Source organism: Corvus hawaiiensis, chromosome 4 (assembly GCF_020740725.1).
Source record: "Corvus hawaiiensis isolate bCorHaw1 chromosome 4, bCorHaw1.pri.cur, whole genome shotgun sequence".
Lineage (NCBI taxonomy): Eukaryota > Metazoa > Chordata > Aves > Passeriformes > Corvidae > Corvus > Corvus hawaiiensis.
The window spans coordinates 23870758-23897840 of record NC_063216.1 but is presented as its reverse complement, the minus strand read 5'-3'; the positions used below and the strand labels follow the sequence as shown (position 1 = coordinate 23897840).

Below are 27083 nucleotides of genomic sequence, written 5' to 3'. Positions count from 1 at the left end.
CACCACCCATTCCAGAGGCAGAGCTCACTCCACCAAGGTCCAATCCCCCTGACTTAAAGTCTGGGTCTCTTTTTAGTGCTATTTAACAAGCTTCATATTTCTAAGATCAGACAACTTTCATCTTACCAAAGTACCAACCCTAAAACTTGAGTTTTGCTTAGGCAGAGTGCATTGCATTGTGTCTACTACATAAAATTACAACCCTGTACAAGTAAACAGGAGTCAGAGCAAGGGGCAACTATCAAAGTCAATTAGTTTCATCAAACATATCAGGCCACCATTTATACCTCTCCACACAAAATATTTTTGTCTTTATTAATATCCAGGCCTACACACTGCAAAATGCAGAACTTGGAACTGAACACAATTGAATGGAAATATTTTAGCACAAAAGACAACTTATATGATGATACAAGTTGATCAGGTAAAAGAAGTATGAGAAAAAGTAGATTTATAGGTATTATCCTGACATAAGGGGCTACTAATCTCTTTTACCTAAATTTCATTCTTCCCCAGGAAGAGAGCGTAAAATCACTGAGCCTTTCAGCTACATTCCCATTTAGAAAAAGAGCTGGAGAAGTGAAATTTTATTTATAATGTTATAACTCCTAAAATAAATGGCAAAGCTATGTTTGTTAGGTGAGTACAGAACTGCTGGATAAAAGTGGAGTTTCTCATATTATTGGGGAAGAACTGCACAAAACCTAATGAGAAGCACAATCCTTTACTAACTCTCTCATGATCCCAATGAATCCACTACCAACAGTAAAATGTGCACCTGACAATCCTAATACCACATGTCAGGATCTGTGCTAAGATATGTTAATTTAAGTGATTAAGGATTAACAACTTGGTCAACAGGTGCACCCGCATGTGGACTCTATCATTCACCCAGGCATTCACTCCAAAAATGTCCTTTTATAAAGAACATTGGTGAAAAAAGCAGACAGCATCTTCATGCAGTTGGCAAATCTTTCCCTTTCTAGTTTAGGGAGTGCAGCAACCATGGTACAACATCATCTAAATTCTGATTGGAGATATGCATAAAACTTCCAGTGAGTGTTGTCACAATAGGATCTTTGACGTCCACTAACAGACAAAAGCCTTGATCTTGTTCTTGAATATACCTGCTTGAAACTACAGTAATTCCTTTGATTAGCATCATGGGGAATAGAATGTGTTCTACAGCTGCTGGATTTCTTCAACAGGCAATGACTATACACCACTAACTTCAAAAGCAACAAAACTAGGCCAACGCAATTTTTAAACCTTCCTCTTCACGTGTTTGTATGATATCTTAAAGGAAAAGCTATGTACAGAGAAGAGTTTCTGTGCTGTAAAGTATTGCTGGATAACAAAGGCCTGTTTATGTGACAGGTAAGTCTAGCTGTTAGCATGCTGTAATGCATAACCATTGTTGTACATGTAATTATTGTAACTGGTCCAGTCATCTGCACACTGATATTCTTGATTAGACTGAATGTAGGGATGATAAATTGTTTCTCTTCCCAGGAAATAAGATGGAGCAAGTCTTTTTAAAACAACAGCACTGAACTGGTATGTCAGCTTCCTACGGATCTTAATGATTTCACCTGTTCTTCCATAATTCCTCAGTGCTCTGGCCATTTTCTGATAAGTCATGATCTTGCGGTTTCCTTTTCTTTCTCCCCACAGTTCTGCAAGTTTCTCTTTGTTTTTGGAGATGAACTGGAAGACGCCATTTGGTTTATCTACCCACTGGATGCAGTTTGCCATAGCTGGATCATACAGAGACTCATGGAGGTATTCAAATAGGCGAAGTTTTTTTCTACCTATGAACAAATAAATTGCAAAAGGTCAGAACAGAACTCATGCTTGCCTTAAAAGATGAGCAGTTGTCTTTTTCCTGGAAAGGGTCTTATAGGCAAAAGCATAGCTAAACCGAGTACCCTGTCCCAAATTAAAAGATCAGTATAAATTATTCAGTGGAAGACCAGCAACAGCAAATGGGATCACAGAGATGTGAGCAACACAGAATCACGGGACAGTCTGAATGGGAAGAGACCCAGAAGGATCTTCGAGTCCAACTCTTAAGTGAATGGCCCATACAGGGATCAAACCCACAACCTTGATATTATCAGCACCATGGTCTAGTTCTGAAGTGAGTACAGATCTGTGGTGAAAGAAAGGGATTTGGTCATCAGAGTTTCAAGAGCAGGTTATGTGGGGATCATGACAAGTATCTGGTGATTTGACTGTGTGGTAGGTCTCAGAAGCGACTTTCATCAGTCTTCAGACACATGCTGTGCAGGTGCACAGTCAAGGAACTCACACTAGGAAATGACATCCTCAGACAGGACAGGAGAGAGGTTCTGGATAGCCAATCTGAACGTTTTTGAATAAATGTTTTCCCTGTTTAATCAAAACTCAGAGATTTTGAGATGGCTCAGTTTTGTCAGGTTTGTTTCAAGAATGTTTTGGGGATGCAAGGTAGTCTCTGATCAAAGAAAGGGCAAGTGGATGAGCAGGAAAAGAAGGCAAGTTTTTAACCAGAAACCTCATGTAGTCATAAAGGAGCTAGATCTTCTGGTACCCTGTGATATTTTAAAAATCTGCAGAAGTGTCAGCTTGCATTCCCGTGCAGAATAAAGCAAGCTTAGTACTGAAATATTTGCCAGTTAAGTAAATCCTTCTCTCCACAGGCTCAGTTCTCAAACTTCAGTTTCCTAGTGAGGCTTTAGTTTCACTTAGATCTTGTGGATCCTCCTCTATGAAGTATTTCTAGTTCCCTTTCCAAAGCTAATGGTGATCAAGAAGCTTCTGTAAGGAGGAAGAATTTAAGATTATCAGACAAAGAGGAACATTTTGCAGAAGAGAGAATCTATGCAGAAGAACATCTTCCACTTTAACCAAAGTGGAAATAAGCAGCTGCACCTAAAATTCATAAAGCCTTGTCTTGTGTGGCTATTTTAAACTAGGAACAGGGGAAAAGTGACAGTTGCTAAGGAACACTGAGGTCAAGCCAAGACATCTGTCAGGGATGACAGTAATTCTGTATCTGGTCATAAGGAAAGAGGAGAGAAGTAACAGTCGGACTGGGAAGAAGAAGAGCCTGAAATCAGAGGTACTTTCCAAAAAATTAATGAAGTTTCATTATCTAAATAAAAATTGGCCTGTGACTGGAAGTACATATTCTACTATAAATACATATAGTATTACTAAGAAGTTTAAAAGGAAACCAGCGAAGGACACTGCCTTGTCACAGTGGACACTTCTTAGTAGGTGACCTTCTTAGGTCCCCTCCAACTTGAATTATCCTATAAACCCATGGTAGAACAAGTAAGAACAGGGGAAAATCCACAGACTATTGTTGACTAAATTTCTGCTGCAAAAGGATAGTGTAGTCTATGCAGCACCTGATTTCATGCTGTCTGCCCTCTTAGTTCAGCTGTCATTTCTGCCCAAGCTTTTATTTCTAGCCACATCACCTTTAGCTGCTGTCTTGGCTTAGTTGCTCTTATGTGTTTATGCAGCTGTGTCTCCAGAGCCCAGCTGTTATCTCCAAAGTGCTACACACCAGCTTGAGATGGGGTCAGTTAACAAATCTTTGTACTGCACCTCATTGCATAAGCCAGTGCTGCTCAGCACCAGGCCCTAAATATCAGTCTAAGCCAGCAGGTGAGTGCCTGCAGGTTTCTTAGTGTGGTGACTGAAGACAAGCAGGTTCCTCCAGAAGGTGTTTCAGAGCATCTGCGTAAGATTTCAGGGCTGAGTTGTCCTGAAGCAGCCTAAATCTCTCAGGGACAATGTATCTAATTAAATTCTGAAGTACCTCTCTTGGCTGCCTCCCCTCCACTGAGCTTGAGTTCAGATCATGGAATGGTTTTGTTGTGAACGAACTGGACTCTTTTCAGAGGAAACTTAACTCAAAAGATGCTTTCCAAAAGCATATCTAAGTCAGTGTACCCTTCAGAACTTGTGACCAGCCTAAAGATTGCCCTAAATAAACTTTTGTGAAACACTTTAAGCATGGGATTTGGACCCTCAGTGTTGATGGTTTCATCTATAGATCTATTCCTAAAGGGCCACACCACTTGTTAGTGTACAGAAAACCTCTCATGTCTCAATAAGAAACTAGGAGGACTAAATTTACAGAAGAAATAGGCATCCAAATCACAGATTCTAGCAGGAATATCACCATGGACATAAAGAAACCTGTAAGAAGACACAAAATAGCACCATAAGAATAGTTAGTCACTCTGAAAATTTGTGGAGGTTGTCTTCTGGAAAAATAGGTTGAGGACAGTGTAAAAGAAATAGGAAATAGGAAATGAAGTTAACAGAGCAGTAATATCTGAAGGTCAAATCAGATACTGACATGTAAAATTTCCCCTCCCATCATCCCAAAGAGCCTATGGTAGAAATAGTAGTAGTAGTAGTAGCAGTAGTAGTAGCTATTAAGCAACAGAGACCACAGTGTTCAGCATCAATGGGAAGAGACAGCACCAAAAACTGACACCATGTGGTTAAAGTTGAGAAAAGGGGATTTCAAAAAGCAGTTAAATCAGGAAGCTACTTCAAAAGGTCTCATGGTCAAAAGTAGATACAACAGCTCAGAGTGGAAGCTGTGAAAATCTCACCCAGAAGTCATAGAAAGGATGCTGAGTCCCTCCCCTCCAAACAACCCAAATAATGAATGTAGTAAAAAAATTAAGAACTGCAATGACCAATGTCACACGATTCTTTGCAAAATAGATATCCATTTGAGTAAAGTCAACCAGAAGGAGGATAAAAATAGCCATAAAAATGCACACTGGAAGTGACAAAAGCTAAAATGTGATTCAAAAAATAAACAAAGAAATAAAATCAGGTGTGCAAAAATATTTGCGTATGTAAAAAACCTTTAAGAAAATCATTGCTTGTTGGGCCATGTAAAATAAAATAAAATAAAATAAAATAAAATAAGTTGTGTAAGTGGATAAAGATGTTATTGCTAGCTAGATTTACTTCTGTGCATCAGACTTCATCCCAAATGATTTGAAGTGAAAAAAAATCTCTGGTTTGTTTTTCCACTTACTAACATGGATGGTAAGTTAATAATAGATTTATCACATCTTATAAGATTTAGCAGAAGGGAATTAGCAGTTGTATCCTACTCACTATTAAATGTTCACATGTTTTTTCCTGTTAAAAGTTAAAAAAAAATAGGAAAACAAGAAAGCATGATTTACCAAGAGACTTTAAAGTAGCATAATGTACCCATCAAGATATGATCTTTCTACAGACCTTTCCCTGCTTTTGGCTGGCCAGCAGCAGCATGCATAGCTTGACTTTCTGGAGTATTCTGCAGTGTATGGTAGACAGCCTCATCTGCATAAAAATCCGCTGCACTGTTCTTCAAGAATTAAGACAATAAAAAGTTACTAATAGAGTACATTCTCTGAATAAAAAGAAACTTGTGGTCATTAATTGCCTGAAGCCTTCAAAATGCAACTTTTCATCACCTCACCCGTGGAAGACTTTTCTCAGCCATGAAGGCACTCAGTGTAGTGTACCAGTAACAAGCAGCACTAATTCATGTCCAGGGGCAAGAGCTGCCCACCAGAGGAGAAACTGAGAGGGAAAACAGCGTAACTGCCTCACTCTGGACCTTCAACCCTTCTGCTGGAAGCAGAGGAGGAACATTTTTCAGAGTTAGGAAAAGACAAGGACCACCTGGACAGTAGCCCCTACAGTTCTGTAACCCCTACATGGCTCTGTAGTTCCCATGCCATGTTGTTGTTGTTAATCTGCTGTTGAAAATGTGCTTTTGTGGAACCTGTTTCCCTGAAATTATCTCCCCTGCAATTTTCATTTCCCATCACTCCTGGAGACCACACTCCCAGTGCTTTTAAGAATGCATATGGACTCTAATGGCTGAAGCTGTGCTCAGTCCAGATATTGCTGGTCTTTCCAGAACTTTTAAAGCCAACTTCTGCTGGAGAAATCAAAGTTATGGTTCTTTTTCACAGCGGCAGAAGCTACCTCAGGGTTGGAAGTTGTTCTCTGCCTGTTACCAAGCAATACAAAGAAGCCCTTTCCCATGTAACTAACTCCCTAGTAGTTTTGCTTGTTAGCTGTCATGTTATGTGATGAACCACAAAAGAACACCAGAAGCAAACAACTGGCTCCTAAAAATATGTTATTAATCACATTTTGCACATTTGCAATCATATTTGCCGAGGTATTTTCATCCGAATCATGCCTGAAATTTGGCCAGACCAAATTTTTGTTAGTGGTAGCATAATGATTTGTATCAGAAATCCCAAATGAGCAATCAGTTTTCCAGTTATGTCTGACTATTATTAGCAATGAGTTCACTCACAATCACGTTTCTCCAGCTATACCCTTGCTCCTCCACAGATGGTGCTGCACAGTAACTGGGACTTGCTCGGAGGTGGTGGTGATGGTTGATCAAAGTCAAGCAGTTTTTATAACCTGGAAATTAGGAGAAGGGAGCAAAAACCAAGTGAGTAAAAAAGAGAGAAGAAGGAAAAAAAGAAAACCACAACAGCAAATAATTTAACACTGTGCTGGCCTGTCAAAAAGCATTTATCCTATGGCTGCCTTCTAGATAATAAAGTGTCCAGAGCCAAGATGTTCCACATCAGCAAGTTATCCAGCAAAATCTGTACTGCTACTGCTGATCACACACCTTGGGCTGGTTTTGTTAGCCTTTGGGATGAAAACCAATTTTTTTAAAGATAAAATGCCAGGTATTTCATAGCATCATGAAATTGTTTGGTTACTAGGTAACAGAGGGCAATACAGATCATCAAACATAATGATTTGGATAACTACAGACTTCTAAAATACATGTAGAAAGGAAAAGGGACTGTCAGGCGGTTCTGCAGGCCATTAGTACAATGCAAGTCAGAGTCTCCAATCACAGATGAAGGAGCATCAGAACATCTACAGTGCCTGAAGAATGACACCGAAGGAACCCAAGACTTTGGGATGCTTAAAAGAAGCACAGGAAAACACCAGACTAAAGACACTTAGAAAAAATTACCCACTGCAGGTGGTCAGAAAAAGATATTGGAGGGTATGGTATCTATTGCAAGTGGAAATGTGGGTGCAGCTGTGGGACAGACTAAACACTGCATTGCAAGGGTTTAATAACTCTCTCCATGGGCCCTAACAACATACACAAGGAAGAAGATTGAAAGTAATTATACAGAGTGAGTCCTCCAGCATGTGTAAATTACCAGTGCAGTGGAGCCAAAACTTTGTTAACAACAGCTGAAGATACAGCCCTACTGGTCTTATTTACATTTCATTTTATAATAGATAATACGTAAAAAAACTTCCTCATATGGCATGCATTTAATGCAAAGGACAGCAGGTACATTGTTCTGGGCTTAGAAGGTTTGTGAGGTAGCCTCCTATTTTCCTTTCTTTGCATTTCTGCTTACAGTGTGAAAACAAGCACAAATTTTAAATTTTATAGTAATTTAGTTACCAAAACCTTGCCAGAACTGGAACAATTTACAGCTTTCTTGCATTTTAGTTTTGTAAAGTATACAACTCTTGAAGCCAAGAGAAACAATTTTCTATTAATTATCCAGACTCAAACTATCATTCCTGCATTAAAAAAAAAAAAAATATTAAGATATATATATTAGTGTACAAAAAAATTAAATGAGTAAATTAATTTCACTTGTTGGTTTGTTTTTTATTTTATTATTATTCTTTTGCATTGGGATTCATGGCATAGCAGAAGGGCATTTTTAAGTTAAAGTGTTAAAATTGGGAAAAGGCTGTTTTACAACAGTCATATACTCTCTGATTATAGGAAAAGTGAGCTCAATGCACCTGGGCTGGTGCTGGGGGGAGGGTAAACAGGGCCAGTCCAACAGTTTTCCTGTGCTGTGACCTGGAAGATATTCACCACAGTACTCATGGAGGGGTGGAAACCCTCCAAATAGTCTTCCTCCTTTTCATCCTCCCAAAACATCCCATTAATCTGATTCTGGGAAATTACTCTCCCACCTGTATGTTTCAAGATGTGCTTTCCTGTAGAACTAGGAGCTGAGAAATGAAGTAGAATCAGGGTGCTTGTTACCTGGTGGACACTGCATTTCTCTGTCAGAGTGCTGCTGCAGCACTTCTAGAGCATCTTCAAAAGCCTGGCCCAGCACGTCGTGGTCAGGAAAGCTCTGCAAGAACATTTTTCTGTCAGGACCCAGAAAAGACCAGGCTGGTTCTTTCAACATTGTCAATCAGCCCATGCTAAGAAAATACAGTGATGGTATAGAATACACATCCTCCTGGAATAGATCTTCGACAGGCACCAAGGTATTACCATAATCTTTTACTTATGAGAAAGTTTTCACTCTTTTGAGGTCAGTGGGACAATTCACACAGGCAACATAACTCAATCAAATATTTCAAGGTTCATTTCCTTAATTTGCAACAGAAGTTTACATAAAGGGTGTTACTGCTGGTGGAGAGTTTTATAGTCTGTAATACAGAGATGTTTTTATCACTAGTGTAACGTGGTTTATCATTCAATAAAATTGACATGACAAAAATAATTACACATAATTTCTGAGGCACTTTTGCAGAGAAAATGCTACACTATGCCACTACAGGAAACCAAGTGTGGATTTTCAGAAAATTGATTATTATAATTTTAGAACACCTCGTTGTAAAAAGCTAAAGATATCCTCAAATTTGAGTGTGACTGAGTCTTCTGTAGCATATTTGAAACATTCAGTAATGAAAGAGAATAAAGGTGTTGTAGACTTACCATTATTTAGATATCAAGACTTGAATCCTGTTTAAAAGAACCAATAATTTTTTAAATTGTATGTTTCAAAACAAATAATTCTCTGAGTATAAATAAAACTAACTAAATGAAACAACTCAGTATTGTTTTCAGTTACAAAGCAAAATATTTTTAATAACACAGATAAAAGGGATTTATTATTATAAGGTGATATTTAAATTAAATTAAATACCTATGACATCGTATTTTTAAAATTCAAATTATTTTTTGTTAATAAGTTTCCAGTTTTATTAATACTACAACTTTTGGATTATTATCCACGTCATTGCAAATACATTTTTAAAGACACTATGAAGTGAAAATGTGTTATTGTTGGCATTGATTCTTAGTCACCATAAATACTAATTTCCCCAAGAAAATGCTGACCTGCATTAAATGCAAGTGTTTAAGTCCCTTTGGTTCACAGCCAGTTGAAACAAGCTTAGAGGTTTTTTTCTAATACAGATTAGCATATGACTGTATATGAACATACATAAACACTCAGACTAATTGTGAGTTCCACAGGCAAATTTGATTGTTTAATAAACAATGTAAATAGACACATTTTCAGCCAGTTTAACATGAACAATATTACTCAGAAACATATTGTTAGTACCTCCTTTTTTATATATATTTCTTAAAGAAAACCATAATCAGGTTTTGTTGCCTTGCAGGTTTTTCCCCCATTATCATTTACATTATTATTTCAAAATTGTAAATATAATAATCAACATATCAGTATTTTACTCATTAAATATTTGATTATTGTGTGTGATATTTTAAAATAAAAGGGAGAGACAGGATACAAAATATTACTGAGGAAGAATTTTATCCAACATTAACTGTGAATGTTCTAAGCTGGGAATTTTCCTCAGTTAGGTATGTAAAGGTAGTGTCAAAATTTGCAAAAGTTTTTTTAAATCTTGACAACCAGACATATATTGTGGAATCCTAGTAATACAGTAAACTGACCTCACTGAAATCAGTGAGATTTTTCTCTCTGAGTACAGTGCAACAAGTATTTGAATGATCTGATCTAATTCTATTCTAAAACCGGAATGGGCAATGTTAATCCTTTAGCTCCGGTGGTGGCCACAGATGCCTGGGGCATAGGGCTATAGAAATTAAACACATGATTCTGCTTTGTAAAGATCCCCATATAGTTCCCCTGTAATCTTAAGTAATTCACTCTCCTTAAACAGATATTTTCTAACTCACACTGCAAACATCTGGTAACCTCAACGAAACATCTACAGTCACTTCAATGCTTTGCAAAGTCTAAAATGCACAAGTATAGGCAAGGTGCTGTTGAATGGTCATACCATCCACACCACTGAATACATACCAAAAAAAAGGCACACCTTAAGTAACCTTAAAAAAAATCTGGACACTTACCTAGAAATTCAGTTCCACACACACGACAAGAATCTGGTGTCGTAAATGAAAGAAAGACTGAGTTCCCACAGCAAAGGGCTGGCAAAGGGGCTGCATTAAATAGCTGATTTTAGGGAAGTGTTTTGCCTAGGGATTTTTTTGAGAGTATAGGTAAACTGCTAATATGTCCCTTCATTCTGCACAAAAGAGGGTGATTTATACTGATACAAATAAAATTCTATGTTTTAACTACTGTCTAAAATGTGGGTTTTAAGCACTGGGAGAGATTCCTTTTGTCTACAGCACCTTCTAACAAAACTGTCACTGGTATCATGGTAGGGTGAACCCAGGGAAAACCGCTACATCCCTCATCTGTCCCTACATAGACTGTAGTGGACTTGGAGCTTTTATCTGAACCTCCTTGCCAGCTCAGTGTAACAACTGGACCAAACCAGATCTCAAAATAAGAGTTTGAAGGAATTTCATAGCTCTGCTTCAAAGCTCATGTTTGCACCCCAAGGCCAGCTCTAAAGCATTGACTACAGCATTCAGTACATATTCAGACAAGCTGTAATTGATGATTTGCCAAACACTTTCTGAGCAGCTCCAAGACATGATGTTGCATCCCACAGGAACAGAACTCTGTGGTTTTCAGCTCAGAGCTTCTTATTGCTGACAAAATCTAGCCTGTGCCATAGCTCTTTCCAGCCAAGTCTTTCAGAGACACATTTTGCAGAATTTCCTCAGCATTTGCCATAAAACTGCTGTAAAATAGTAATCAGCTCTTACATTATTTATGTATATTCTCTCAACCAAGAACCTAGTCAAGAACTAGCCTGGTTATGAAAGCTCAGTGAAAGCAATTTGAAGCTGTCAACCATTTCTGCTGTTTTCAGATACAAGATGCCTTTTCAAAATTTGCACCAAAAAGTTTCAGGATATCTTTTTTGTAGTGAAATAAATTAATATATGTATGTATTTTTTGAACTTCAGATTCTATTTTGCACTACTTCTCTGGTCTGACTCGGGCTTATAAAAGAAAATTACCGGGCAACTGTAATTTTAAAATGTCAAATTGTGACTCAGCACTGAATTTCAGGCCAAAATACAACTACACAATCAACTTCCTTTCCACTTAGTTAACTTTACTTTACAACATGGATAAACATAGATTTCATGGTTCAGTTCTTTCCTGAGGTAGAAATATGTATAGGATTTAAAATTATGAATGAGCTTCAAGATTCCTTCTGGGTTTCTTCCTAGTAAATTATGTTCAAATAAGTCCTCTGATGATGCAATCTGACCTGCCTAGTCTTACATCTCTATCTGAAGCAGGGCAAATAATATTCTGGCCTCCTGTGCTCCCCACTCCTCCTGGACATGAAACTGCAGGGGTGGCCCCTGTGGAGGAGGGAGGTCGGGGCTGTCTTGTGCTGGCCCCAGCCAATTCCAGCTGGCTCTGCTGTGGACCCACCACGTGCCAAAGCAGAGCCCACCAGGCACATTAGTTGCCTCTGTGAAAAGATACTGGGGACAAGGCAGAAAATGCTGAATGGGAGAAGACAAACCTGGGAGGGGACACCAAAGGGGACAGGGAGGGAATGTGACAAGGAGAGAAACAAGGGAATGAGAGGACAGCAAGGGAGGAGGAGTTGGAGAGGCCACAACACCAAAGAGATTGTGGCCCACAGACTGACCACACTGGAGTAGAGGAAATTAGTAAGAAGGAAGCAGCAGTGGAAGAAAAAGGTGAGAAACAAGGAGCAGCGGAGAGAAACCACTATGTCTTGACCCCAAACCCCTGTGCCACTCATTGCCTCACCAAAGGAACTGAGTGTAACTTGTGGAGATAACAAGAGGGGAGGAGATGTATCTGGAATGCAATTGAGCCTGGGAAAGGGGAAGGAAAAATGTTTTAATGTTTATCTTCTCTGCTTCTCAATACCCAAATCAGCAACTAAATATATTACAGCAGTAAGTTAAGTTCAATTCCCAAAGTGCACAAGCAGCTGTGTGGGTGTGTGGCTGCTTCCTGGGCGAAGGTCAAGAGATGAAAGCTAATGGTTTTACCACCACTAAAATGATCCATCTTCCTAAATCAAATTGCTCTATCAGAAAGTTCTCATTTCAAATGACAGGCTACACCAGAAGGCAGGTCAGCAAAAGGTTTGTTTTCAGAGGAAATGGGAGAGTGCCATACACAGCACAAACACACAGCATAAGAACAAGAGCAAATGCTGTCTCATAGGGGAGTTTTAAACTCTGCAGCCCATTTGTGTATTGAATAACTGTCCCATCATAAGCTTAGAGCAAGGGCTCAGACTACCTCTCTGTAAGTGTTCAGAAGAGGCAGAGGAAGGTGCAGCTGAGGACTGAGTGTCAGCTGACACTCACTGCTCACTCCTCAACACATCACCACGCAGCCAAGGCCGGCAGCCCGACGACCTCTACCAAGAAATATATTAGGGAAAAAAGCCTCCTTTGATTTTTGCATTGGATGGGAGGATGGATTCCAGATAAAAGTCTGAGAAAGAGAAGTTACTGTTCACATCTTAATTTCTCAAACAATTGATGTGCCTGATAACAAAATTTGAGTATCCGTTAGAAACCACAACATCGAGCTCTTCTCCTTCCTCCATGTTTTAAAAATAAACTTCAAACAACAGAATGATTGTTTAAGTTTCAGAACTTTCTTCCATCCCTGCTTGGCATTAAAAGACACCTCACAGTAATGGTACAGTAGAAGCATTTTCACCCCTGAATAAAATCCAGAACTAAATAGTGTATTACAGCTCTTGTAGAAGGGTTTGAGAAAGCATAAAGATTCTTGCATGAGGCATTGATCAAATATAGAATAAAAAACAGTCTCTCCCTTCTTAAAGGAATATAAATCTTGAAATGGCAAGTTTTCTCACCAGGCATTTGTAGATTTCTTGAAGTTTTTTGAACATCAGGCAGTTTGTAACTGCCCAAATAGAACCCTCACAATAGAAGGCACTTCATAAAAAAACCCATCCTGAATGTGACAGACACAGAGATTTCCTGTTTCCATACTTGTTCTGGCCCTTGTCAGATGCCTTTGCCACTCCTCTCCTGGCCAGGCAGCTCTGTAATAACCTTTGCCATGAATCCTCATGGGTGTCGATTCACAATAATTACACAACCACAGCTGTTGTCTCCCTGAAAGTGGAAAGGTTGAGAGATCACATGCCTGTGCTCACCTCCTGAGTCTAACCATGCTGACCAGTAAACTTTAAAATCTCTGCCATTATGCTCCATTCAAGGCTCAAAAGAAACTGGAAAGCTTCTTCCAGCAAGGATGAAGCCTTTTATCTGCACAGGAAGAACAGGGATCAACTCAAGTACATGTAGTGTGCAGTGATAATCCAGACATGAATATTTCACAGTGAATGAGTCTGCAGTCTGAACTTTAAATCAGTGCGCTCAGAAAATCCCTAAATTTACATTCCTGGCCCTGGAATACAAAGAAAACTCTCCTTTAAAAAAACCCAACAAAACAACCAAAACCAGACCTCCAAACAAACACAAAAAGGAAATAAATGCAGCTTAGTACTAGTCTAAGTACTATTGTTTACCATGATTTTGGTCAGATAATTTAGCATAGAATACATACAAAAATATCCCAAACAAACTGAAAAGGAACATAATCAAACAAAAAATCCAATTATGGCATCATATCATATTAGCAAATCAGATTATGAAACTGACTCTAAAAGTCTCCCATTTGTGTTGGAAAAGTTTAGTCTGTACATTAAAACACACAGTTGTTTATTCAAATACCAAAAAATGAGGATATCTCATCATTTCAAATGCTTTACTTGCCTTACAAATAATTCTACAAATGTCAAACTCTCTGCAATGCAAAATATAGACTTTTATTTTAATTGGTAGAGTTACAGTATCGTTTCCTTAGCTGGTGGAAATTGGTGTAGAGCCACCAAAGCCAAAGGATCGCTGATGATTTCTGCAAACAGAGGTTCTGGCTCAGAGTTGCCACCACTTTTATTTTCACTAAAGTAAGGGGAAACTTGCTGTGCCAGCCTTAATGTTGCACATACTTTCCTGTATTCCTGATTTGTTTTAATTGTCTGCCTTATAACTCATTGCAGTTGGTTACCAGAAAGAGTGGCATTTCGGCATTTTAATTCTCATAAGAGCTCTTTATAGTTATTTACTGGGCCTCATTTTTTGAAAGAGCTTTGCCCAACTATTCTCTCCAAGTACATCTCATGTATGAAGCTTTTTATCTTAAGAAAGAAAAAAGATATTGAAAATGTCTTACCAATTGAATTTTAAGCCTAAAATGAGAGATTATCTCCATCAGACTCATTTCCTTACCATTAAATATGAAACATTTGCATATCACATTGGATTCCCATCTCTATGTGGAATTCAATGTGAATTGTAAATTATGATCCAACCTTAAGATTTATGTATTTGGCTAATATTAGATCTGTAATAAATTTCACTAAGAACCACTGAATAATTGCAGTCATAAAATGATGTATTTGGATAAATTACTGCAGAGGTTAGGTCTAAGCATAGAATTACCTCTTCTAGGGTTTAAAAAGAGAAGAGCAGCATGGAAGCTGAAGTTGCATGAGTGGGCAGATCAGCTTTTCAATGGAAAACCCACATCTAAAGCCCCTGTTTTACAACTAGACCCAATATTTAGTCCAAATGCTCGTGTCAGCAAGGTTTCTCAGGGAGCTTCTTCTTTGGCTTCATCTAACCAAAGGAAGTGAATTTCTGATGGGAAACCCCGTTGAGATAGAAAACCAGAAACCACAACAGAAGCACAAGGAACTAATAACAAAAAGTGCATTCGGAAAAAGAACAAGAACCGACCCTCTACTAAAAGAAGACTCTGAAGTGAAATATGAACAAACAATTTTGATTAATTTACAGGTATAATGAGTACTGTCAAATATTGGGATAAATAAAACTCAATAATACTTCATCAGAAAACTATCAGAGCAAGATGGGAATAATATGAGAGCACTTCATAAAAACAGCGATTGAGAAAGGAACGAGCTCTATGCTAGATCTTGTTCTCACCAAGGAGTGGCTGGTGAGGATGTAAAGCTCAGGGGTGGAGAATGGAACAAGGGCAGCCCTGAGGAGAAGGACCTGGGGGTGTTGGTAGACAAGAAGCTCAGCAAGGCCTGGCAATATGTGCATGCAGCCCAGAAATCCAACCATGTCCTAGGCTGCATCTAAAGCAGTGTAACCAGCAGGTGGAGGGACGGGATTCTGCCTTTCCACTCTGCTCTCATGAGACCCGCCCCTGCAGTGCTGCATCCTGTTCTGGGATCCCCAGCATAAGAAGGACATGGACTTGTTGGAACAAGCCCAGTGGAGGGACATGAAGATGACCAGAGTGCTGGAGCACCTCTGCTACAAAGATAGGCTGAGAGAGCTGGGGTTATTCAGCCAGGAGAACAAAAGGATCCATGGAGAACTTACAGCACTTTCCTGTACCTAAAGGGGGCCTGCAAGCAAGCTGGAGAAGGACCTTTTGCAAGGGTATGGAGTGCTAGGACAAGGGAGAATGCCTTTAAACTGAAAGAAGATGGGTTTAGATTCGTTACAAGGAAGAAATTCTTTACTGTGAGGTGGGTGAGACACTGGAACAGGTTGTCCAGAAAAGGTGTGGATGCCCCATCCCTGGAAGTGTTCAGGGCCAGGCTGGATGGGGCTTTGAGCAGCCTGGTCTAGTAGAAGGTGTCCCTGTCCATTTCAAGGGAATTTGAACTAGATCCTCTGTAAGGCCCTTTCCAACCCAAACCATTCTGTGACTGTATGATTAAAAGGTGAGCCTGATAAGGGGTAAAAGTGAAAGTCTTTTCCTGAAAAAGAAAGCAAATATAAAGAAGAACACAGTATTTTAATAACCCTTAATAGTGAAACTGGGGAAGCCAAATATAAACTAACAATTTTCCAAGTAATTGGGCTATTTGTGGAAGAAACGCTTTCAGATTTGAGGGTCACTGAAATGACACAGGATTAATTCAACACTCCATTTCAATTCCATTCCCCCTAAATCATAAAGCTGAGAGTTGAAAAATGTTAAGACTAGGTGACAGAGCCTCTTCAACTACAAAGAATGGAAGGAAGCAATTGTGTCTGTTTCTGGAAAAGATGGAAAGAGAGATATATAATAACTGCTGTAGCATCTGCAACCATATTACAATTTAGAAACTCTGCCTTTCCACTGCATAGTCTTATGTCCAGGTCAATAAAAAACAGAGTTTACAATTTAGGTACTGAACTACATGTGCCTTGGTGTCTCCAAAACTCAAAACTTTACTTTCCTTTGAAGCCCTTGGGGGCAGTTTTGTATCTCAAAATCATGCAGGAAGTAAAAGCACTTTATTAGTTAGTAAGAAACATGCCGAGATCCCAGCCCCTTCTTTTCTTTCAAAGCCCCACTGGGGAATAGGGCAGTGATGTGCATGACTCTTGAGTTATCACAGCGCTGCCCTAGACAACAGTGATGTGGGTTCAGGTACCTCCTCAGTTTCAGGAGTTTAACCTCACTTTCCCCACCATTCAGGAGAAGGCCCTGAACAACAGACCTGTTTGTTAAATTCAGACTATAGCACATCTTCCCCCAGTCATCAATTGCTCACAGACCTTGTGGCTAATATATTTGCTTTCATTCATTTCTTACTCTAACATTAAAACAAAAAAAGCAGAATAATCACTGATAGCTATTATCAAATCTCAGAATCATTGACTTTAAAGAACCTGGTGTTGGATATAATGATGACAGCTATGACTAAACATATGTAATTGGAAAAAAAGAGTGGACAGAAATTTAAAGGAAAAAAGAAGTTTTAGACACTGTAGCAGATAAAAAAAAAATCACATTTAAAAGACCTGTAGCAGACATATAGAAGCAAACAGAATAAATGTAATGGAGTTCTAACATTTTTAAGACAAGATACATCCCAAGTTCAGGCAGAAAGACCATGTAAGCCTCTTTTGAACCACTGCATCTGTAGTTGTTGAACAGGAAGAAAAATCAACATTCATTATTAAGTAGGCCCTAAATTATCTTTAAATCCTCTGTAAATTACCAGCAATGGAGGAATATGCCCATAAGAAAAAGCAGTGGAAGTAAATCACAGGACCAGCCTGGGCTCCCCAAGTCTGTTGGGGATAGAAATAACATGTCACTATTAATGAAAATACTGATATTATGCATTATAAGAATACAACATGCTGTTTTCACTATAAGAATAAAAGCTGGCTTTCACCTGAAATGAAATGCAACAATCTACAGGATTATAGCATAAGGCCTATGAAGTGTATTTATTTCGTTTATAACTTCGAAACGGGCAGAAATTGCATGAGACAGTATAAAAGAAATAAACTGCCATTTAAAAAGAGCAGGAAATATTAAAAGTTTTCTTGCACCATCTTTCACAGAAAATGTGTGATTTCATCAGAAGACCAAGAATTAGAAAAACCAACTGTATATTGGCATTAATCTCCTCAAAATTGAAAAGAGAAACTGTTTTGGGCTTTTGACCAAAACATGAAATGTTCCATAAGAGTTTTTCTACAGCTATTCCTGCAGCAGGAATAGGGTACCCTAACAGGCGGCACCAAATTCTGCCACATACAACAGGAAGGTCAGATGCCCTTCCCAGGCAGATCCACTGCAAAGCAAATATGCTCTTATTTTTTCTCTTAAAAGGAAAATGTGGAATCACATTTTGACATCACCTCCATGGAAGCTATTACCATACTACATGACTGGTACCACAAAGTTAAGAAAAGGTTTAAGCATACAACCACCAAAAGCAGGGCTGTTTGAGTCCCTGACAGAATCTCTATTTTCAGGGACAGACATCTACATTTAGTCCCACCAGGGAGTTGGGCAAATATTTCCCACACAGGACTGAGATGGAAAAGAAGTAGTGAAGACTTGAAAACAGGCCATTTGAAATGAAAGAAGCTGTAAGGTTGTGAGGAAGATGGTAATAAACAGTTGTGGGAGGTAAACAGTTGACCAAGTTCACTTGGGAATGCAAAAATATATCTGACCTTACAATCAAATGCTCTTGAGTAAAAGTAGTTAGAATACAAAAACTATTTACAGCCATTCTCGGTGTTATAATTGTCATATAACAAAAACCAAACCTAACCAAATCAAACAAAAATCCAGCACATTCTGTCTTTGAAGGAGTAGAATGAGGTCTGATTTCTGCCAGAATTCTAGATTTTAAAAATACACTTTAAGGAACTGCAGAGCAGTAAAGGAAATTCATTAGAAATAGAATTCCTGTCACTACTAAACTCTAAAGATGACTGAAAAACAGCTGTCCCAAGAAATGGGGTTTTATGCTTTGATGAGGCAAACAGTGATGAGGGCATAAAGTGCTATGACTAGCAAATAAATGCTTCCTATATTATCAGGAAAGTGCTGAAGAAGTACTTAGGCTTTGGGGATTTTTATAAACTGATGTTAAAGAAATCTTGTATCTTGGTGGTAAGGTAGGAGACATGCCAGTAAAACAGTTTCCTGGCCTGGAACCTTTTTCAAAAGAGGATCTTCCAAAGCTGAGTGGTCTTTAATTTTAGATTTCAAATGAAACTGTCACAATGGCTTCACACTCTTTTCACTTTCTCTTTGAGGTGCCTGCACTTTGAATTATTGAATTCAACAAAAAAGCAAGAGGCCTGGCAGTTACACCATACCTTGGCCTTAGGTATGTCCTGGAAATGTCCCCCATGGAATTCCCCTAACCCACATCTATGTAATCTCAGTGAGTTTAGCTCCCTCATGTTTTATGGAATGTATCTGCTAAAGGTAAATACAAAAGAACATAAAATTTAAAAACTGAGAAGTGAAATCCTTTACAGCCTAAGGCTCCTGACTTGTTTTTAAGCTGTTGGGCAGCCTAGTGCTTAATTCAGTCTTACACAAAAATCTTCAATAAAGACAGGAGAGGTTTGATTTATAGTGACTTCTTTAAAGATCATTCCAAAGATATTTAGAGCAAGGGACCTAGTTCTAGAAAACATTCAGCTATAATCTTAAACTCACACCTAATCAGAAGCATACTTTAACTTAAAACTGAGCAGGTGCTTAACATGCCTGGACAAGTTGAGCTCCTGACTAATGTGTGGTAAGAGGCAATGCTTTGCATTATAGCTCCCCAAAATGATGTCAAACACCTTCCAGAAACAAGTATAAATAGGATTCCAGAGAATGCAGCCTGCAAGTTACATTTTTAACACAATGCCTCACAGGAGAATAACAAACATTCCCCATCAATCTTCAAATCAAATGGTATTTTTCACCTGTCTGCCATACTTATCTCATTTTAAGCCAAGCTCACGTGCAAAATACATGTTGAACAACTTTCAGATTCAGGGAATATAGCGACTACTCAGTTAAATTAAGTGTGACAGCAGCATTACATATTTCATATACAAACCCTAAGAGATCAAACTTTACTCCATCCCTTGTCAGGGAGTTATAACAACATGGGGGATAAGGTTGATTCCAAATATATGTTGAAACGGTCTGTAAACACAAATAATGACAGAAATAACTGAGTAGATGTTACATTTTTATGCCACTGTGTGTCTCATGTTGAACATTTGTTCAACAGTGTTAACTGAAACACATGGCAAGCAGAATGGCCTTGGCCTTAAAAAAACACCTTAGGGACTCTCTATTTATGCTGCTTCTTGGAGGCACAAAGTGTCACAGTTACAGGAGAGTTAAAGAAACTCTAAAGAAGTGGGTTTGGGTTCCAGTTCAAGAACTGTATTTTTCCTGCTCTTTCACATCAACTTCTACTGACACCTGGAAAGCACTGAAACTTCACAGGATGAGTAGCTGCTTGCCTGGAACACAGGCACAAGAAGGGATAAATTTGGGAGGAAGCAGTGCCAGAGCAGTACCAGAGATTGCTGTGTAGGACACCAGGTGAGAAGCAAGAAGGAAACTGCGATTGATAACGGGAAGAGCAGAAGAGGCTGGGAATTAAGACTGAGAGCTGGAGGTCATCGTAGTTGCAAGATGATTTCACAAACACTGCCTCTGAACTCCAGTGTGCTCAGTGGAATCATGGGGAGAAGTGCCAGAAAGAGATTTAACCAGGATTTGAGGAAAGAGTATTGGAACCTGTCTGACAAGAAGATAAAAAGAAGGCTGAGATTCATATGAGAATCTGCACTAATTTTGTGGGACCTGGCTGAAGAGCACAGGATTGGACCAACATACCTTGGATTGAGGGGGGCAAGAAGAATAGTGGAAAGGGAAGACTGAATTTTCAGAGATAAGGGAAGGAGGGAGCAAACTTGGGGAAGGGAGGGGGAAGGATCAATGTCATCTTCCCACTCCCGAACTCCCAAGACTATGGTGGAGGCCAAGATTTCACCCGGACTGGGAATGCTTCCCTGCTGCAGCAAATCTTGGTGAAGTTCTTCAGTGAAGCAAGAGGATAACAACCTGTCATTGCCATCAGCTGAGCAGTTAACTCAAATGGTGGAGATGCAGGTGGCAGACTGAAGGGAATTTTTTTCTATGCCAGGCTTTTTCTAAATGTTATTTTTGTTAATTGAGGCATCTGAAAATGAGGCATGAGGGGTCCACTTCCAGGAGAATATGGGAGCACTCCAAAGGCAGAAAACATAAAAGCAAAACATAATCATCTCCCTTTCCTCCTCCATGAGTGTATATTTTAACATTTTCCTCTGAAGGCCCCTATTTTTTAATGTGCATGGAATAAATTTTGCTCTATCAGTGAGGTGGGACTGCTCAGTAAATGAGACTTTCACGTGCAGAAACCCTGTTGCATCTGTTGCAGAAGTTACAAACTGTTTAGTGAACAAGGAAGAGAGAAGATGCTCTCAAAGTTAAAGTCACTGAAGACTACCCTGGAGAAGTGGGTTTGGGCCTGTCTCTACCACAGAGTTCCCAAATGATGTGAGGCAAGTCCCTTCGAGCAAACTTTCACAGGTGGTCCCTTACTGTATGTTCCTCATTTTTGGGACTTCTGACTTGAGACCCCAGTATCAGATTTGCAGAAATGCTGAGCAGGACCAGCTGCAAATGTAGTCACTGAGCACTGGCCTGACCCCACAAACTGCTCACAAATGCTGAACTCTCCAAAACAGGAGTTCTTGGGTATCATAGATCAAATACACAAAAATAGTGGGTATTTTCCAATTTAATCTCATTGTGCCATCATCCCTGTAAAGCAGGGATAAAAAACTATCTTCACATCACAATGCTCTTATAAATGTCTTAGTCCTTATGTAGCATTCACATGTTTTAATGGATAAAGCATAAAAAAAAAATCTATAAAGAGGTTAACAATTCTCTCTTGAAAGGGGTGTCTGACTATGCAGTGAATAAGGCCTGGGGGTGCAATCAGGTTTGAAATCCCACTGGCTAATTAGTCACTAAGAGAGCACTACCCATTTATGTACTGAATGAAAGAAAGCCTCGTAGCAGAAACTGCTGGTGATTGTGTCATAACAGTGCCATAACGCTTGTACTCAGTGAGGAAAAATTAAAGCTATACCAGTCAACTTAATTCGGCCATGTTGTAATTAACTTTTGATCGTTTTATTTGCAACTTTAATACCCTTTTAAAGGAGATGTCACTGTGTGCACAGACAGGAGGGCTGCGGTTTTTTTACTAGTTTGTTACTGTAGAATATAGTTTCATCTTCCTTTAAAAAAAAATCAAGGACTTCACCAGAGGTGCTTTAAAAGCAGCAATATTTTTTCCCATAATGTTTTGAAGACTTTTGAGTCTGATAGATGTATTCATATAAAACAACATTTAAAAAGTTGTAACTAGCTAAAAATTCCTTTCCCTCAGTTCTCAGATATTCAGTGCTCATCTCTAAAAATGACTAATACAACAAAATCTTGGAATTATTAGAGGCAAAAAGAACATACAGCATAATCCAGAAAGCTGTAGGAAGGGGAATATCTGAGAGTGTTTGGAGTTCAGACACGAAAAATAGATTACTAGTGTTCCATTTGTGAAGTGGTCTGGGCTGAGCTTGTAAATAAATTTCCCTCAGCAGCACCATGTGAGGAATTGGGATTAAACAGCCTCTTGTCTTCACAGAAACTCCTGCTAGGTATGGGATGCAGTTGGAGCTTGAAAGGTGCCCATGGCTAAGAAGCTAGAGAGTTCTCTGCTCTCCATATTTCATGTTTTCATTCATTTTCAGCAGCCCCATGCCTTCATGACATAAGGCCCATTCATAAGCCCCATGCCAAGCATGACATAAAAATCTTAATATACGTAGTGCAAAACCAATCAGTTTATATACTGATGAGGAAAGAGAGAAATAAGGTGTTGGTTTTTTTTTTGTAATAAGCAAAATTGAAAGTGGAAAAAAGCAGATGTTTGTTTTTCTCTGTGTATCATTTCGGAGTAATCAGACTGTGTATTTCTCACTACTATGTACCTACAGTTAAATATTAAGCATCAGTGATAAATCCCTCAAGTGGCCTGTCAGAGTTCTTTTTTTTTTTTTGCTATTTCAAAGTACAAAGACTGATGAAAAAAACATTTGCTTGAGAAAATTACATAGACCAGTAATAACTTGGAAACTGAAAGGCACCAAACGAAAGGAAAATAAGCCTGGAAAAACGTCATCAGCTTTGATTAAAATAATATCTGTTGCAAGTATGGAATTCCCATGAGAATGCTAGGAAACAATTGTAAATCTACTTTTAGAAGACTTATATGACTCAACATAATGCTTATTGCAAATAAGTTCCTCTTTTTTTAATAGAGCTTGAAACTTCCTAACATACAGTAGCACAATCCTTGCAGAACAAAAGCAGTATTTCCACATGCTACATTTCAGCAGATATATCACTTTTAAGACTCTTTTGAAGGTGTAAATGCAATTGTTACCCCAAAAATACACAGAATGTATTTTTATACAGAAATTATAAAAGACTACATAGGCAGATTGCCCTTGTGTGGCAAGAGGGCTAAAAAAAGGACTAAAAGCAATTTAGCTGATAACCATGCTTGCTCTAGGTCCATGTAGAACATTTGCCTTGCACAGATCAACCACAGATAATTCATATTAGCAAGGCTATCTTGTTGGTTGGAATAGGTAACCAGGAAAAAACCCTCTCTCATGTGTCATGATTTAACAAAAGAACCAAAAATGCAGGAGACTCCTCTGAAATGATGCTTTTTTCTACACCAGCAGTGAACTGTGTGTTACAGAGCGTATTGGCTTTGGTCCTACTTGAAGTATTTTTCTGCAGAAAGCCCTTTATCTGATGCATATCTCAGAATAAACTCCCATTTCACTGCTACACTTCCAGTTAAACCATACACTCTTCAGTATAATATGCAAGCGAGGTCCCCCTTTACCAAGCATCTGTTCTAGTTGTGAATCTAGGCAGATGTTTAAGATAACATGAACATGTTAGTTGTACATCTTAGTACACTGTTGCAAGAAGCTTTTGAAAGCACCTGATTGTTGCTTGCTTTTGATGGGATCCTTTGTTCCTTTTGTTTATTTCCTGCCACCATAAGTAGCTGCCACTGATCTCCAAATCAATCCCTGTGACATCCTGGGTGATGTGTCAGTGCAGGAACATTTGTGAATTTAGATGGTGAACACAGAGAGAAGAAAATTAACTCACAGAAGAAAAAGTCACAAGAAAACTTTGGAGTTTTCACTGAAATGAGGAAGTTTCAATGAAAAGTAGGCACTAGCACCTGGAAAATAAAGCTACAAGTTTCTAATTTCTTGCAAAAGCGGTTTTAAGATATTTTTTTTTTTTTTTTTAATATTTGCTTTCAGTTTTCCCATATGCAGCTGGCTGCCATCTTCAAAGGCTTTAGGAAACATAGCCACTCCTTTTGAAAGATATTGTCTTCTCCTATGGTGACAACGATCCTGCTCTTTCCTTGGTGTGCTCAGACACTCCAGGTCTCACACTTGTTACAAAGTGCTGAAGAGCTTTCTGAGGCTCAGGGTGTCTGTGGATTATCCTGTGGACATTTCTGAAATAGATGTCTAAAAACTTAGCTGCTTGTGATTATGAGTGGCTAGAATTGAGGATCCATTTGATCCCTTCAGCCTCGTGTTCCCCATCAGTTTGACCTTACAAAAATAACAATCATCCAGCCTTAAAATAGCAAGGCTTTTTTGAGCTACTGTGTGGAGACATTGCATTTTCATTCCTAAGTATTGCATGTTGTCACGAACATACCTCTTCATAGAGCTGATAGAGGTAAGTCCTTATCAAAAGAATTTCATATTTTGTCTAAGACAGGATGGAACACCGCATGATGAGGCCAACTTCTGTATTGTTGCTGAGTGCAGTGCAGAATAAAATGTGACAGGATTCAGTAACTGTCCTGGTTCCTGACAAGTTACTTTTTTTATTCACAAGAAACTTAGAAAAAGTGCTGAGTTTTGAAAGGACCTTTTAAGTGTTAGATCTGCTAATTTAAATGCATGCATGCTAAGCAAATCATTGTGATACAAAGATAAGTGGTTTGGTGGCAACTCCTACATTAAAGAAAATAGAATTGCTGTTCACTATCTGCCAAGAGAGGTTACTCCCATCTAAAAGTGGAATGCTTAAAGGAAGAATTTACAGACACACTGAGATTCAGTATGTTAGAACAGTAGATAATATAGACAGTGGATAATACAGTGGCAAATGCAGGCAAAACAGCTGTGAGAGCAGCAATAGGCTTCTGGACTTTGGCCTTCTCCATTTGCTTGTTCCATTTTCATGTTTCAATAAACTTTGTGTCTTTTGGTTAGTTCCCACACCTTCCCCCTCCACCTGGCACAAGTTTCACCTTGAATTTCCATTCTATATTTAGAGAAAAAGGAACATGAAAACTTAGCTTAAATCAATGGATTTGGTTCCCCCACCCCCTCACAATCACGACGTTTTCCCCACCCTTTAAAGGAATTACTTTGTGGTATGAAATTGGTCGTGGCAAGACATTAGGACAAAATCACACAGAGACACTTGCTGAGGGCATACTATATAGCTGTGATCAGCATATGTGTTACCATTGTCACAGGGAATTGGTGAATCAGAACACTGCTGCTCAGAATATGGTTCATTTACTGCTCATTTGAGGATCACTCTAGTTTTAAAGGAGCTTCTAAGGCGGTTTCTGAAAGGTGGAGGAAGCCAGTGTACAGCACGATGGGTGTGTGTGAATACATTACCTTTTTGAGGGTATGAAACAGAACAAAAGCCTAAGGCTTATGCAATAAACAGACATTTACACTGGCACCAAGTAATAAAATGTTCAACAGAATAAGACTAGGAGTGTGCCAATGACAAATAACAGCATCATTAACTATACTGTGAATTTTCAGTCCCAAATTATATTTATTTTCACAAGCAAGACCGCTTGAAACATACTTATGCAGCAAACCAAACTATACACAATACAGTTTCTTCCATGTTATATTAGGCTGGTTTATTCTTATAAAACAGACAGCTCGTCGTAGATCCTGTCCAGACTATACTGTTTGCATGAGAAAATATATGTTTATATTTGTAACCTGAGGCAAGAGCAAAAAATTATTTATCCTGCTCTTTGCAGAGGCTGCAAGATCCGTGGGACAGCCAACAGCCCCACAGTCTGGTGCTACTCACATACTGCAACAGAACAGAGTTTCCTGTTTCTTGCTTTCAAGTTGTGGGTGCACGTGATTTTTAGGCTAGCATGTCACTGGGAAACTCTTGGGAGTGCAGCTGTAAGCTCAATATGCTGTTAATTAGTACAGATTTCAGAAATATTAGTCATAAGTGAATTCATTAGAGAAGTACATAGAAATAATATAACAGGTTGATGGGACTGATTCCAAGTGCACAAGCCCAAAGACTGCATGGTCCTCAGATAAAATGATCAAAACAATTCTGAGCAAAGAACAAATTAAACATTTAATCCCAACATATCAACCCTTTGGGACAAAATTCTACTGATTGTGACCAAGGTGGACAGGCCACCTATACTTAACCCAGAAAAGGAACATACATAAATTATATGTGTTTGATAAACAGCAAATACAAGCCATTATAAACCATCCAGTTGCAGACAAAATTATGGAAAATTTAGACAAGTGTTTAACCACGTTGTCAGACCATCACTGGGACAACAATTAACCCTCAAATGTGTGTTTAAATATAGGTTGAGAGGCAACCAAAAACATCTGCAAGCAAACATATCACACTTCTGTCTTCTTCTGAGCATTTTCCTTACATCCATATATCCTTATATTCCACGACACATGATACAAAGCTAGGCGCTTCACCATGCTAGGGAGGAGAAAGACTGGAACATGTGGATGGAGTGGGAAGTGGAGGCACCATGCATTATAATAACAATGGATGCTTTAAAGATGCATACAAAAATTCAGAGGAAAATCATTAAATTATTACATTTTGAAGATTGATGCAAGATTAAGAAATGATGCCACAGTTCAAATTAACACAATTATCCATAAACTGTTCCTAAAAATAAAGATATTAATCTAATGACTGACATCTGAAAATTTCTAGAGTAAAGTTTTCACCATGCAATACATCAGATGTTAACAAAGGTGGCTCACTGAAATTGCGGTACCTGAAGTCCCACAATTATTAAAACCCCATGTGCTCTGAGTTCAGCATCTGTTCAGAAACCATAGGAACTGCTTAGAGGGAGCTTATTTCAGGACCAATGCACACAGCAGTCACTACCTGTAGGCAGAAGAGCTCATTTGCAATTATGCTACAATGACATTTAGGAAAACAGCCTTACCTTTAATTACAGTATTTGAGAGGTGAAGAGGAGCCACTTGCCTTAGGTGCCCTTCATGTCTAATGTAACTTTTATACATAGGAGGCACTTAATTTTATAAA

At 38.7% G+C, this 27083-nt stretch overlaps 1 protein-coding gene across 3 annotated transcripts; it reads right to left on the bottom strand.

Annotated features, from left to right (window-relative positions):
- Positions 1–284: 284 nt before the first annotated feature.
- SPIC (Spi-C transcription factor) lies at positions 285–27083 on the bottom strand. 3 transcript variants are annotated; one of them, XM_048302550.1, is made up of 6 exons: positions 26983–27083; positions 8771–8797; positions 8084–8177; positions 6344–6456; positions 5266–5374; positions 285–1811 (listed from the first exon to the last, which is right to left on the bottom strand). In XM_048302550.1, exons 2-6 carry the CDS (start codon positions 8771–8773, stop codon positions 1384–1386), a joined length of 747 nt encoding a protein of 248 aa, XP_048158507.1. In that variant the 5' UTR covers positions 8774–8797; positions 26983–27083; the 3' UTR covers positions 285–1383. The 3 variants fall into 3 exon arrangements, with proteins under 3 accessions (XP_048158507.1, XP_048158506.1, XP_048158505.1); XM_048302549.1 differs by lacking the exon at positions 26983–27083 and adding an exon at positions 10184–10273; XM_048302548.1 differs by lacking the exons at positions 8771–8797; positions 26983–27083 and having other exon boundaries at positions 8084–8570.

What these genes read in the sequence shown, in the direction of transcription:
- SPIC (XM_048302548.1), bottom strand. Translation starts at nt 8,234, where the DNA reads ATGTTGAAAGAACCAGCCTGGTCTTTTCTGGGTCCTGACAGAAAAATG. An exon ending in ATAGCTGGAGAAACGTGATT is followed by an intron (nt 5,375 to 6,343) that starts GTGAGTGAACTC and finishes TAATTCTTGAAG; the next exon opens with AACAGTGCAGCGGATTTTTA. An exon ending in CCAGCCAAAAGCAGGGAAAG is followed by an intron (nt 1,812 to 5,265) that starts GTCTGTAGAAAG and finishes ATTTGTTCATAG; the next exon opens with GTAGAAAAAAACTTCGCCTA.